Source organism: Hippocampus bargibanti, linkage group LG18 (assembly GCF_051943395.1).
Source record: "Hippocampus bargibanti isolate YZ-2025 linkage group LG18, ASM5194339v1, whole genome shotgun sequence".
Lineage (NCBI taxonomy): Eukaryota > Metazoa > Chordata > Actinopteri > Syngnathiformes > Syngnathidae > Hippocampus > Hippocampus bargibanti.
The window spans coordinates 3,653,407-3,668,238 of NC_142751.1; the positions used below are offsets into that span (position 1 = coordinate 3,653,407).

At 42.1% G+C, this 14,832-nt stretch overlaps 1 protein-coding gene across 5 annotated transcripts in view; it reads right to left on the minus strand.

Moving 5' to 3' along the window:
• The window catches only part of mast4 (microtubule associated serine/threonine kinase family member 4), a 48,999-nt gene that overhangs the window by 28,277 nt on the left and 5,890 nt on the right, over positions 1 to 14,832 (minus strand). For 3 of the 5 annotated variants that reach the window (XM_089020017.1, XM_089020016.1, XM_089020014.1), the window contains exons 2-5: positions 12,671 to 12,751; positions 5,873 to 6,011; positions 4,319 to 4,455; positions 433 to 464 (exon numbers count right to left, since the gene is read on the minus strand). In XM_089020017.1, the coding sequence (XP_088876143.1) occupies positions 433 to 464; positions 4,319 to 4,455; positions 5,873 to 6,011; positions 12,671 to 12,751 (389 nt within the window). Of the gene's footprint in view, positions 1 to 432; positions 465 to 4,318; positions 4,456 to 5,872; positions 6,012 to 12,670; positions 12,752 to 13,158; positions 13,309 to 14,832 lie in introns of those variants that run through there. The other 2 variants (XM_089020015.1, XM_089020018.1) reach the window with 2 other exon arrangements.

The following is a 14,832-nucleotide window of genomic DNA, read 5'->3' on the forward strand; positions in this document are numbered from 1 at the left end:
TTTTTCACTCCCACGAGGGGGCAGCATTTGCCTTTTATACATCAATCAATATATTATGTACGGTATTTTGTACATGTGCCACCATTTCAAGCTCAGATAACTCCAGAACCATATGACTTAGGAAGGAACTCTTTTTCTCTGATGAAAGAAGAGTTTCTAAGGTTTTTTACGCTATTTTTGAAGTTTAAATAATTGGCGTTTTCATGTTTATTATGTTTGTTAAAGTCATGCCTTGCATGCTGGGTCCGAGAGGACAGTAATTTCATCTGTGCTGGATGTCATATTAGCATATTTGACAATAAAGCTGACTTTGACTTTATGTAGTCCTAAAACTTAATATTTTGTGGGTCCTGGAATTCGAGTGACAATGACAAAAACCCTGGCACTGGAGTGGACACATAAATTTGACGAACGCGTCATGCGTGTACTCACAGGCTGCCTCGGCGGGGAAGACTCAGCTCCTTCTGTGAAGAAAAAAAAAATAAGATGAGTGTAGTGCAAACTGAGGGGGTGTGTAATTAACTTCGGCTTCAGATGGCGATTTTTTTCAAACGGGCGGCCATGACCTGGATGACAAGGTCCCTCTAATCATCTCAATTGAAATTCTTTCACCATGTTTGTAAACCATGGGAAATGTCATGACTGATGCCGCCCACTAGAAGGCGCCGTTGCAATGCTTTGGCTTTGAGAGGACTGCTTTTCAAATTAAAAGACTGCCCAAGGACGGTTGGACTCAAATTAAAACAAAGCACCAATTTTACACGGCTGAGCAGTGGTGGGCCATCAGGGCCTGCAAGGCCTACTCTGCTGGCCTAAAAATATATATCTGAATTAATTCTCGTGTCAATGAATTCCAATGAAATCCTTCCAAATTGTCTTTCAGCTTCCTTTGGTTGTTTTTCTCCTGTTGTGTGTTTTCGTATTGAAGCATTTAACCAATCAGATTTCAGCCATCATTTGTCACCAGTTACAGTGATACCTCATCTTCCGAACGTTTTAGCTCAAGAACATTTCGCCTCATGAACATTAAATTCGTGAGCAGATAGTCTCGGCTGATGAACTAGTTTTCGGCGGACAAACCTAACTACACAGCGCCACAGTGGCTGGCGGACTGGTTTTCGTCACCCTCTTTCTTTGAGTGCGGATGTGGTTTGTTATCGAGTGGAGTACTTTTGCTATTATGAGACAGAAAAAGACCCCACCACAGGCTAGTGTATGTCTTTTTAGTCACGTTATAAATGCCTTGCATGCCTTGTACGCTGGGTCCGAGAGGACATTAATTTCATCTGTGCAGTATGTCATGCATATTAGCATATTTGACAATAAAGCTGACTTTGACTTTAAGCCGAAGAGGACATAAAAGAAACACTTCTGTTGATTTGGATTAACGAAAAGCAGCTAGCAGCGGACAGTGTGAGTGAGTGTATTATCGCCGACAAAGCATGGCAACAACATCAATGACCATCACAAAGGTCAATAAAATGACTTGATTATCCAGTACAGTTTATTTCTTTCATTACAATCCAATAGCCCATTTATTATACATACAATTAGGTATATTTTGTGTAGTTTTAAAGGACAACCCACATCACTTTTTTGTTTCCTAACTGACATCAGAAAAACGTTTTATAGCATCTAAAATACCCAAAACATGCAGGATGATATTTTAGTCAAATGCAAAACACCAATAAAAATGACTTAGTGTCTAAAAAGTACTTCAATTTCAAACCGGAAGTGGCCAGTTTCAGTTTCAGTTGTTCGTGGTGTCACGCCAAGACGTCTTGCCTTGCTCGAGAATCAAAACAATGGCTTCAGATTAGGAGAAGATGCTTTCTTGTTACTCATACAGCTATGAATGTCATTCAAATAGTTCTGAAGAGGAAAACATACATGTTTGCAATCGATTAAAGAATTTATTCTGTGTCATTTTGAGGCATCTCGAGAGAAATGTAGCACCCAAAAAAGGCAGAAGATGGCGATGAAGCTCCGTGTAAATGAGCTTATTTGTCTCCTGGGAATTTTTGTCAGTGAATATCAAATAGTTGTTCGGTGCAACACACGACGATTGACCATCGCGTTATTTATGTGTTTTCCTTCTAATTTCGCCATCAACACGGATCAACATGAAGTTTTCAGACCAAACAAAGTACCGCAAAATGCATTGATGTGATGAAAGGACTGCTACAGGGTGTCCTTTCTCGGTCAGGGGCGTTCCTTCCGTGACGTGACGTCAGGAATAGTCACCAACTCAAAAACAAGACTTCTGGAATATTCAGCGCGAGTCTTAAAACGTAAAATATAGCTATATGCGGTGGAATCTTTGTAAAATACGCGCAGTAGAAGTCATTTGAAGCGATTTTACAAATTATGGACACAACTTGTCCGGCGTCGTTTGTCCTTTAAGGCTTATTTCGTCGAAAATAATGTTTCATGGGGACCTGGGAAGGGATTATTCTCATTTTAATGGTTTCTTATGGGAAATAAATGTTTGGAAGACGAACTTTTCACCTTACACACACTTTCTGGGAACCAATTAAGTTTGTAAGCTCAGGCATCACGGTCGTTTAACTTGTATTCTGTCCACGGAAAGGGGGACGGGGACAAAAAACTGGTCCTGCTCCATCCCACCCGATAAGGATTCCTTTTGTTCACAAAGTGTCAATACAACAACGATTGAATCCGTTTCCTGCTGGGAGCACGCAACAAAAGTGAGCGCTAACTTGGGTCGCCATAAACCAACGACGACGATGAGTCGGGTGCGCCCCCGCCTACCTGTAACCCCCGCCGCCTCAAAATGCTGGACTCGTCCATGGCGGCGCCGCCGATCGCCTCCGCCTGGATGCGGCGCTGGCCGACTCCACCTCGCTAATATCTGATCCGCAATCACTTGTCTGCCTTTTCTGGCTCCTCCGCAACCCTTCCACCAGCACCGCCCCCCCTTGCGGGTCGTCAAAAGGGAGGGAGGAAAGGAGGCGACGGAAAGGGAGGAAGCTTTGGGACAATTCTTCCGAGGCATGAAAAGGAGAGGATGTCCTTCCGGGTATTGTCAGGCTTTACTAGGCAGGAGGGGAGAGTGTCTGCATCAGACCCAACGAGTCCACACGGAGGCTAACGATTTTTCACACCTCCGGATGCGGCCACCATTCTCTAATCCGTGACTGTGCGCCCCCCTAAACCCCCCCCCCCCCCCCGCCCTATTTACTTCAGCGTAGAAGCACTTGACGAATTTTAAGTGGTCCTCTCACGTTCTCCTTATCAGTAACCAACCCCCCCACCACCAACCACCGTCCAGGGGGGCCGCACGTGTCAGAGACCATATTACAAAGAGGTTTGTCCAACCCATTTGGTGCAAATATAAAGACAAACAAACCAGAAGAAAATATTTAAATCAGACTTTTTAAAGGAAATTTTGCAAAATTGAGAACACCCTCAATACGGCCCAATTCGTGTTGCATTTTGATAATGCTCATTTTTTTAACAATTCCAGATTTTGACATTTTAATGAAAATAGAGAGATCTTAGAGTGCAGAAAAATCTCCCATCTCTGTCAAGTGAGTCAAAATGGCAGCAGGCACTCAACACAATTTGTTTTTGTTGCCTCAAATGAGCCTGTAGGTGACGGTCTTTGTCTGTCGCATTCTTGACCCGCTCCCCCCCCCACATCCCCCGCCACCTTGCCGGCAGCAAATCAATACTCCACACGTGGTGCGATATGGAGATAAAGGCTATCATAATCCCTCTCCGCCATCTTGTTGTGCTTTCTCTCCTCGTCATGCCGCCAGGAGATGTCCTTGTTTGATAACTTTGACAGCTGCCAATGAACTTTCAAGCTGACCATATTCGGGACTTGTTTTTTTCCCCCTGGGTCCAATTAAGGCCAAATTTGGAATCCATACGCGGACATTGACAATCCTACTGGACCCTCTGCACCCTGCCCACCACCTTTTCCACTCCGCAAATCCAGCAGACATTTAAACAGCTTCTTACCCCATTGCCATTAACTCTCTAAACAGTCACCCAAATAGAACTGTATATTGCCTCTTTTTTTTTGAGGCACTATTTTTTTTTTTGATGATGCATGTTCTACCGGAAACAAATCCCTTGTGTCCTCTACATACATGGCCAATGAAGATGATTCTGATTCAGATTTTGTCTTTCGATTCGGTATGGAATGGTCCGAGAAACGATGTCATCCAGGAAATGAGCTGAAGGGTGGCACCATAGGGTAAGCAAATGCATTAGCCGTCACTTTTGATTAAATCAGAAGGGGAAAGAACCGGATCGCAAGCAAATAAATAAATAAACAAACCCAACTCACCAGACTGGAGGTCAAGGACGGATCCGACTTGCCAAGGTGGAGCGCTCGCATGCGGACCAGGTTAGAGGAGGCGTCGGAGAAGGACTGTGGCGGCCATGTTGTTTGCTGGGTGTGGGCCGGGAGCAGAAGGTACTGTCCTGCATGTACATTAAAATCAAGATAGCCAGTTAGACAGCTAGCTCGTTAGCTACACACGCAGGCAATGTTGTTGATCACATTGATGGGGGAAAAACTGTCATAACTTATACATTTTGCCATATTTTATGTTTTTCGAATCATTTCAAATAATGTACGGCATATGACAACATTTATACGGGAATGTTTTTTTTTATTGTCAACCGATCTTCCAAACAGCATTTCCGCTGAAATCCAGTTGCTCTCAACGGTTGGTAGCCAATGACAATGCCACTGCCGATCGCTACTATCGTCACGGCAATCGTATTTATATATTTTTTTTAATCGCTGCGTACGGTTGGATTGATAAAAGCATAACGTGTGCATGCGTGGTAAGCGAGCTGTCTGCATTTCCACTTGTGTTAGCGTATTTTTGGGAATTGTAAACATTTATAATGGCAGCCCTTAGCCAAGATTGACAGGTATGGCTTTACGGTAAATTAGCCTGATGGAAAAATCATCAGCTGTATACTAAATGAGGCATAAAGAGCATTGCATATAAAAATAAGATACAGTGATACCTCATCTTACGACCACTTTAGCTCACGCACATTTCGCCTCACAAACATTAAATTACACAACATACAGTAATAACATATAGTCTCGGCAGACGAACTAGTTTTTGGTGGACGAACCAAACCATAAGGAGCACCACGGTGGCTGGCGGACTAGTTTTCGTAACCCCCTTTCTTTGAGTGCGGATGTGGTTTGTTATCGAGCGGAGTACTTTTGCTATTATGAGACCGAAAAAAAAAACACCACAGGCTGTTGTGTTAAGCCAAAGAAGACACGAAAGAAAATTACGGTCGAGCAGAAGGAGATCAACGAAAAACACCAACGAGGTATGCATTTGTGTGACTTAGCTGTCCCAGTACCATTACGCTAAGTCAACCATTGCTACCATCCACTGACAACTACCACCACAAAGGTCAATAAAACGACTTTATTATATAGTACCGTTTATTTCTTCAATTACAATACAATAGCATTTATTATACATAAAATAAGGTATATTTTGTGTAGTTTTAAGGCTTATTTAGTAGAAAATTATGTTTTTTTTATGGGGAACTGGGAACGGATTATTCTCATTTTAATGGTTTCTTATGGGAAATAAATGTTTGGAAGACAAACTTTTCACCTTGCACACACTTTCTGAGAACCAATGAAGTTCATAAACTGAGGTATCACTCTGTGTGAAATATGCTATTTTGAGTCAAATACTTTCAAAGGCGGCAGCCATCAAATAGACTACCGACGAAGCAAATAGAGTTTGCTATTATAAAAAAAATTGCCACCAGTCCACACTCGCATGCAGAAATCACCGATCACGATATGGCCAAATCCCGTCCGCAACAGACGCATTTGCAAATCCACGCTTACCAGTCAGCCCCCCGCCCAAGCTGCGTCGTCTTAAGTGCTTGCCGTCGTCGCTGAGTTGGCGCTTCAGACGCAGCGTCAGCTCGGGTTGGCTGGACTTCCTGAGCGACGTCGAGCGCGGCGGATTGAGGATGTGGTCCAGCTGCATGGAAAACAATCAGGGAAGATAAGAAAAAATAGAGGCGCGTATGCTAACGAAATATAACGATATAAAGGGACAGTGCATTGGTGAAATGCAAACAAGCACAGATTTCAAACCTTTTTTCATCTCAGAAAGTCGGTCGATTTTCTGCGGTAAATAAAGTTCTGCACCTCCCTTCAATAAAAGCCATCGGCCATGAAGCCTATTGTGCTAATGATCGCAAATATGCTAACTTTGGTGGTTCAACGTTCAATGTAAATAAGCTTCTACTTCCTGACACGGTTAACTTATTTGAACTAAAGATAGATCGATAAATTGGGCAATGGCGCCATAGGAGGGAGGGGGGGTCAAAGTTTGAGCGGGTTATGACTGCTGATAAGCTATCAGAAGTTTCCAATAAAGCACACTTAACTCATTCAGTGCCAGACGATGTGCAAAAATGTGTCCGCCGCAATGCCAAGGTTTTTGTCATTTTCACTCGACCCACAGAATATTGAGTTTAAGGACGACATAAGCAAGAGTTAATTCCTAAATGATATAGGTCTGGAGTTATCTGAGCTTGAGATGAGGGCGGATGTCCAAAATACAATACATATTGGTTTATATAGCGCTTGAACAACAGCTGAAGCAGTAAACAAAGGGCAAACATGGAAAAAGGGGAAATTGTGCCAAAACATTGCCAGAGGCCATGGCCAGCGCTTTATCAGCAACCAAGTCCAAGATGGCGCCCGAGTAGGCAGCTGTCAGCAAGTGCTCTCATGAGCCTTGCTTTTGTTGTTGTTTTTGTCTTGTTTTGTGTTTTCTTTTGTCACTTTGTGTTGTTGGGCGTCGTGTGGAATGGATACGGATTGTTTTTCAGCATTTTTGACCACGACATTCATCAAGGAGGAGACTGTGCTGAGCGGTTGCGCCTTTTCGGCAGCATGAATATGCCAGTACTGTTTTTGAATGGGAGGAATGTCGGTGCCATTCGACTGCCATCACTGGACACCAAAGGGGCCATTGTGTTTTTTTTGCGCCTGCAATGGGCAGCATCTTCACAGCCCCGCTTTGTTCAGCGGAAAGGTCGGTGCTGTTGGACAATCTGCGGCTGGATGGGTGCATGGCTTGAGGAGCCCGCGATAAAAAGAAAGGAGCGTCAGCGCAGAGCGCCGATGCGTATGTGGAACTGTTGCGGCTTGGAATTGAAGCAGATTTATGTGGGACAGGAGATGTGAGACAATCTTTTTTCGTCAATGGATGCTACAGCTGCATAGAAATAGATAGGTTTAGAAGTGGCGTAGAGACGAGGTTGATTGCAAACCCGGAAGTGACGGCACGAGTTGTAGCGTCCATAGTAACGTGGCTTGGTTTGGCATAGAAATAGGATAGTTTTGAGCGTATTTAGGTCTATTTAACGTATGGATGCTGTAAAAAGGAACAACAGTTGGGGGCCGCAATGTTTCGCTTACGGATGCTTCAACTACAAGCTGAAAAACAAAGGAATTTCGTTCTTCAAGTGAGTGAAAATGAAATTTCTATAAAAAGAAAAAAATAAATTCATTTTGCGATGTTTTAGCGACTAATTTTCGTCCTGTATTCGATCTTCGACCGTGTATAAGTACGTTCTAGCTGTTCTTCATTAGTATGAAATTGAATTGGCTCTGCCTCCTCAAGCATGTAACTAATTGGACACTAAATTTGAACTGCAGGGGTGTGCGTTTCACTAAACATTGCTAACTTAGCAATATTGCTAATATATTGCTAAGTTCATTGTTAACGCTAAAAACGTGTCTCACTAAACATCATTTAGCAATATTGTTAACGCTTAGCAATATTGCTAAATAGCAAAGTTTAGTGAAACGCGCCCCAGGTTACCGACTCTGCTCATACAACATACTAATAATTACTTCTTGATCTTTTTAATCCGTTGTAGATTTCACACATATACACACTATACACAGTGTTACCTAATCCTCTACAATTTCTGATTTAGTCCAATTCCGATCACCAATTAAGTATGATCATTCTTTATGAATGTTATTTTTTTCACGTTTGAAGATTGGTTACAATCACACTCAAACGTCTGTGTAAGCTCTCAGTCATACAGGAGTGGTCCATCGATGAGAAGGTTTCTTCAGCCGTCATCTGTGACAAAGCCTCTTGGATAGGAGGCGAAACGTCCGAAACCTTCACTTTTGTACAGATGACGGCTGAAGAAACCTTCTCATCAATCACACTCAAAAGATAATTGTACTATGTATTTGAATTTTCAATCTTAAAGAGCTGTCATTTCTATTATTCATAACATTTTTAGACTCTGAATAAATATACATCAATAGTGGTGTATTTAATTGCAATTGTATGTTTTGGATTATAAAAAAATTATAATCCAAAGCATATCTGATCTTGAAACTTGAGGTTTTTGGACTTGTCCGACTTCACATCGCGCCGAAAGACGACGTGAGAGTGAAGTAGTTGTCTTCTAAAACATATTTAGCCACAAAGTATTAGAATTTCGTCGAATACCGGAAGAAAATCGACGAACAACTAGCAGATTATTCATATGGTACGGAACTGTGTCAGAGGCTACAACTCGTGACGTCATCAGCGACGTCACGACCTGGTGACCGCGGGCGCAATGCTATTGCCTCCTTTGGGCACTTCTAAACCTATCTATTTCTATGTACAGCTGCGTGTTTGCTTTCAACATTAAGCTTGTAGTCGACGTGCACGTTCCACCATGATGTCCCTGATCCACTGGAGAAGAGACACTTTGATCCTCTCCTCTTTCATCTGGAACTGCTTTATGTAACAAAGAGGGTACAGAAAGTTCTTAAGAATGAATGTCTCTCTGTGTCTTTGTGTTGTCATGTTATTTGTTATTTAGTTTTTTTTTTCTTTTGACTTCAAGACGGCGCCGCGAGAGTGGCTGCCTTTCCAGCAGCTCCTGTGTTTTGCTTTTCTACTTTCATTTCTTTCATAACTTTTCTGCTGTGAAATGCAAATTTCTCCACTGCGAGACTAATAAAGGCAAATCCAATCCAATCCAATCCACTGGTGGAAAGAGGCTTTGATCCTCTCCTCTTTCATCTAGAACTGCTTCATGTCACCACAAAGAGGGTACAGCAAGTCCTGAAGAATGAATGACTCTCTGTGTCTTTGTTTTGTCATGTTGTCTTTGTGTTGTCATATTATTTGTTATTTAGTTTTTTTGTTGTTCTTTTGACTTCAAGACGGCGCTGCGAGAGTGGCTGCTTTTCCAGCAGCTCATGTATTTCTTTTTTCTACTTTCGTTCCTTTCATCACTTTGCTGCTGTGAAATGTAAATCTCCCCACTGTGAGACTAATAAAGGCAAATCCAATCCAAATCCAACCCAAGCATGAAAAAACAAAAACTAAACAAATTCAAGAGCCAAGTGACTTTTGACCTTCCCTCCTGGCTTTCTGAAGGCAACTTCAAACTTTACCTGGCCTACCTCCTTTACTTTCTTGCTTCCTACTTTCCCGGCTGGCGGGCTGGGCCACCCACTGTGGAAACTGCCAACAAGTTTATTTCCATAGCAAACACCGGCAGGTCAACACAACCAAGTTCTGCGGCGATCAACACGACACACGGACACCATCTTTCGGTTTTGGCTGTTAGTTTTTTGTTTTCCAACAACAGAAACCAATGACGAGCTCAGGACGGAGCTATTATACCTAATATTTGGATAGCCTTTTTCATTCATTGAAGGTGCGCCTTTTATAGGTAACATCTGAGTTACGACCGGGTTCCATTCAGACAAAACGGTCGTAAGTCGAAATCCATTCAAAATGGCTGACGTGAGGTTTATATGATGTAAATCTGTTGTTTTTAAACGGTTTCTATTAAATACTATTATATACCAAACTGTTTACAGTTCATTTATAAATTTGCTCACTTTTAGTGTTGTTTTTATCATTTTATATTTTGTTATCGATTTTTATTACTGTATGTACCCGTAATATATATACCAAACTGTTTACTGTACAGTAAATAAATATAAATGTTAGTGATACCTCGGCTTACGAACGCTTTGGCTAACGAACTTTTCGCCTTACGAACGTTAAATTTGCGGGAATATAATCTTGGCATACAAACTATTTTTCAGGACACACACGGAGTGCCACAATGAGTGACGTGTCGTTCGCGAACGAGCCGGTTCTTTTAGCTGGATCTTTGAAGTGAACGAGGAGCTGGAAATAGCAGCCGACTTTTTTTGTCCTCCATTCCCCACCCCCAGTCTTCGGTTAAAGCCACACATGTTTGGTCAAGATCTGTGGTGTAGGAGGGAGGGGACACACGCAGCAGTGAGCTATCCTATCAATCAGGCTCCACAAATAACCCGCACAAGCCATCTGTACAATTTGAAGAGTAGACAAGCAAGGGAACCAGCTATTAATGACATTTCTAGTGTGTCTGCCTGCATCTGTTGCAATATCACAACTTCCAAGATGTACAACCCAGAGCTCCTTCAGACACTTTATACAAAAAGCTATCCATTCCATCAAGCCATCAACGACCATCACAAAGGTGAATAAAATGACTTTATTATACAGTACAGTTTATTTCTTTAATTACAATACCATAGCACATATATTATACATAAAATAAGGTGTTTTGTGTAGCTGTAAGCCTTATTTAGTAGAAAATTATGTTTAATGGGGACCTGCGAACGGATTATTCTCATTTTAATGGTTTCCCTTGGGAGATTAATGTTTGGAATACACACTGTTCGCCTTACACACACTTTCTGGGAACCAATTAAGTTCGTAAGCCAAGGTATCACTGTACTTACCCTGCTCTCCCTGCCAACGGCCAGAAGAGGTCGCCCGACACACACGGTACAGAAGCAGTGTACAGTACTACAGGAGAGGTTGCCGAGACGGTATCTGCGCTATACAACTATTGTATTGAGTGTAGTCACGCAGTAGATTGCTGTGCGAGTGTGTGACATACTGGCTGGCCAAAATTGTAGTACGTGTTGCGGTGCCAGGCATAAAATTAAAAATAAAAAGTGGTCTGGTGGTCGTAAGGACGGGTGGTCGTAACATGCGCCGGTCGTAACTCGGATGTTACCTGTATATGGAAAAAGTTTGAAAATACACCATAACTTTGCTGCTGTGAAATGTACATTTGTCCACTGCGAGACTAATAAAGGCAAATCATCCAATCCATTCATTGGGGGTGTGCCTTCCACTCCGGTGCGCCTTATACACTAGAAAAGCGTATAAGGTATGTTGGAAGAGTAGCAAGGGACAAATACTGTCCACACTGATCAATATTCATCGTGTATCGAAAGCCTTGATGGCTCATCTGGTCAAGACACTTGAAAAAGGGGGCCGACAATGCGGCGTCTGTCGCCGGTTCTTTCGAGTGGTCGCTCGGAGGCCGAAAACAGGAAGCGGGAGGGCCGTTGCAACATAACCTCTCATCTTGTGGCGTCGGCCATTGTCCCGCTTAAGCACGTCTTTCATGTCTTCTTTTGTGCGTATTCAACAGGGCTCACTCCACTTATACGTGACATAAACATCACGACTCTTTCTGGGCCCACGGCGCTAAAATAAACTCGTGTACCGCTATAGCAGCGGATGTCTGTCTTGTTTAACACAAGCACAGGACTCTTTGTTTCATTCTTTCCTTCGTTCCTTTTTTCCGTGTTGTTGTTCAGCGAGCGGAGTGAAATCAAACTCTCACAGCAGACCCGATGGAGTCGGAGGACAGTGAGACTTTAGTGTTCTATGCGGCCACACAAGTCAAAAAAAATGCAACATTCTGATTCATTCGCTGCCATTCCTGAATATACTCGGGAATTGAAAAGAATGACATAGAGCGCCATTTCCGAATTTGTTCGGGTTGTTTTTCTTGCTCAGACATCTGGCAAAGTTTTTCCCTTCCACAAGAGGGTAGCATTTCTCCTTTTTCCATGTTAGCGCTATCAAAATCTATATACAATACAGTAAAGTCTCGTTATATCGATATTCAAGGGAGTCCGAAAAAATATCGATATAACCGGGACTATCGATATATCTGACCCTGTTTGCATGTAATTTTCTCCGTGCGTGCTTAGAAATAGTATCGATATAACCGGGACTATCGATATATCCGATATCGATATAACGAGACTTTACTGTATTGCGCTGTATTGCATTGTATTTTGTACATCCGCCCCCATTTCAAGCTCAGATAACTCCAGACCCATATCACTTAGGAATTGACTCTTTTTTTCTGATGAAAGAAGATGGTGTAAAGTTTCTAATGCTGTATTGAATATTTATGGCATCCTAAAACTCAATATTTTGTGGGTCCTGCAATTTGAATGAGATGACAAAAACCCTGGCACTGAAGTGGACACATTTTTCTGGCAATGAGTTAATAATGCAAATGTGAGTTGAGCAGTAAAATTGAGCCCATTTTTTTCATCCATAAGTCAACTCAAGTTTTTGCTTTTTTTTTAAATTCCAAGATGCAATGAACAGCAGATTTAAACAAAAAGCGATTTTTGGGGGGGAGGAACAATTTGGGAAAATCTTGAAGGTTCTAAGGCTGGTTGAAAAAGTCAAGACAGATGAAAATCAGACAGTTTATGCATAAAAATAAAAATTCACATTGAGCAAATGACATTTGAAGTCTCCAATTCAAGTCAAATTTAGCCTACCTTATTTCCCTTCGTAAATTGTCCGCCGGGCAAATTGTGACCGAGCGACATGACGTTCGTGTCCAAATGTACGTCTGTCGCCTGTCATTCAAAAAGCAGCAGGACAAGGTGTCAAAAATCAAAAAAGATGCCACGCCAGGAAAGGAAACGCTCTCCGGTAAAAAGGAGAGTTAATCAGATTGCGCTAATCCCATTACCCGCTACACAGATAGCGGCCGCCCGTGCGGCGGCAATACAAAGTTAAACATTATTCAGTGTAGCAAATAGTGGAGTGAAGCGAAAAGTTCGTCTTCCAAACATTTATTTCATATAAGAAACCATTAAAATTAGAATAATCCGTTACCAGGTCCCCATAAAACATAATTTTCTACTAAATAAGCCTTAAAACTACACAAAACATACCTTATTTTGTTTATGAATAACAAATGTGCTATTGTATTGTCATTAAAGAAATAAAATGTACTGTATATTAAAGTTGTTTTATTTACCTTTGTGATGGTAGTTGAGCGAGTTGCTTGTTCTGTAGCCACAAAGGGACATATGTCTTCTTGTGCCGGTCCCAAGCCCGAATAAATATAGAGGGTTGTGTCAGGAAGACGTAAAAGCTTGGCCAAAACAAACATGCGGATCAAACCTCTAAAAATGGAGGACACTGATTTGCTGTGGCGACCCCTTGAATGGAAAACCCGAAAGGAAAAGAAGATGTTAGTTGTCAATAGATGGTATCAAATGTCGACTTAGCGTAATGGTACTGGGACACAAAGTCACACAAACGCACACCTGGTTGGTTTTTTGATGATCTCCTTCTTCTGCTCGACCGTAATTTTGTTTTGTGTCCTCTATGGCTTAACACTAGCCTGTGGTGGGGTCTTTTCGGTCCCATAATAGCAAAAGTACTCCACTCGATAACTAACCACGGCCACACTCAAACAAAGGTGGTGACGAAAACTAGTCCGCCAGCCACCAGCCAGCTGTGTGGTTTCGTTCCTCCACCAAAAACTAGTTCATTCGCCAAGATTATATGTTTGCGAATTTAACGTTCGTGAGGCGAAAGGTTTCAGCTAAAACGTTCGTAAACTGAGGTATCACTGTATTTCATCCCAATCCGTACATTTTATATCCGGTTGCGCCCGCGACGTGAAGATATTTACACATCTTTATCCATCGGCGTCTATTTCTTGGATATTTAAACGGGTGTTGCCCGACAAAATAAAATGATTTGGTTGAACGTTCTAGTGTTTTACATGTCGGCTTTAGTGTCATTTGAAAGTGACTCTGGTCACCTCCTTTCCCACGCTCGAGGACTTGCACTGAAAGAACCAAGACGGGCATTGAAAGTCCTACTGGACCCTCCGCACTCTGACCATCACCTTTTCCAGCAACTTCCCCTCAGGCAGGCGCTACCGATCCAAATCCAACAGACATTTAAACAGCTTCTTCCCCCATCACCATGAAACATAAGTCTCAACTGCGAGACTAATAAAGGTAAATCCAATCCAATGAATTGTGGGACGATTAAAGGTTTTCTGATCTGATGAACTCTATAAACAGTCACCCAAATCTAAGTGTATCGTGCCTCTTTGTAATTTTGCACAACAGCATCCCGTTATTAAACATTGTAGCTCTCGCTCTGCACTCACTCAAACCACTGTTACTGACCTATATAATCTCCAGCACTAGACACTCTGAGGCGCTTCAGGCATCATTGCACACTTATTTTCTGACAAAAATGGGGACGGATCACTTTAAAATGGTTCTACAATTCTTATCGGATTTGCTTCTACCACTGATCACTCTGCTTGATACCTTTAGAGTGGCCTTTACTAATGTCCTCCGTGCTTATTTGATGACACTAGTGCAGCGTGATCTACCGAAGACAAATTCCTTGTGTGTTCTACACACTTGGCAAATAAAGATGATTCTGATTGTGACAAAGAACAGCTTGAAGCAAGCACACTGGGCTTCTTATTTGGAGAAGTGTCTAGAACAGGGGTCCTCACACTTTTTCACCATGGGAGCTACTTTTGAAATGACCAAGTAAAAATGATTTACCCCTTATATTTATTGAGAAATATATTGAGGATTCTTGCAACTTATGTTGATGTATAACCGCATATGTTGCACAACCCAACATAATTATGTACATTTACCCGAGTCCAGTC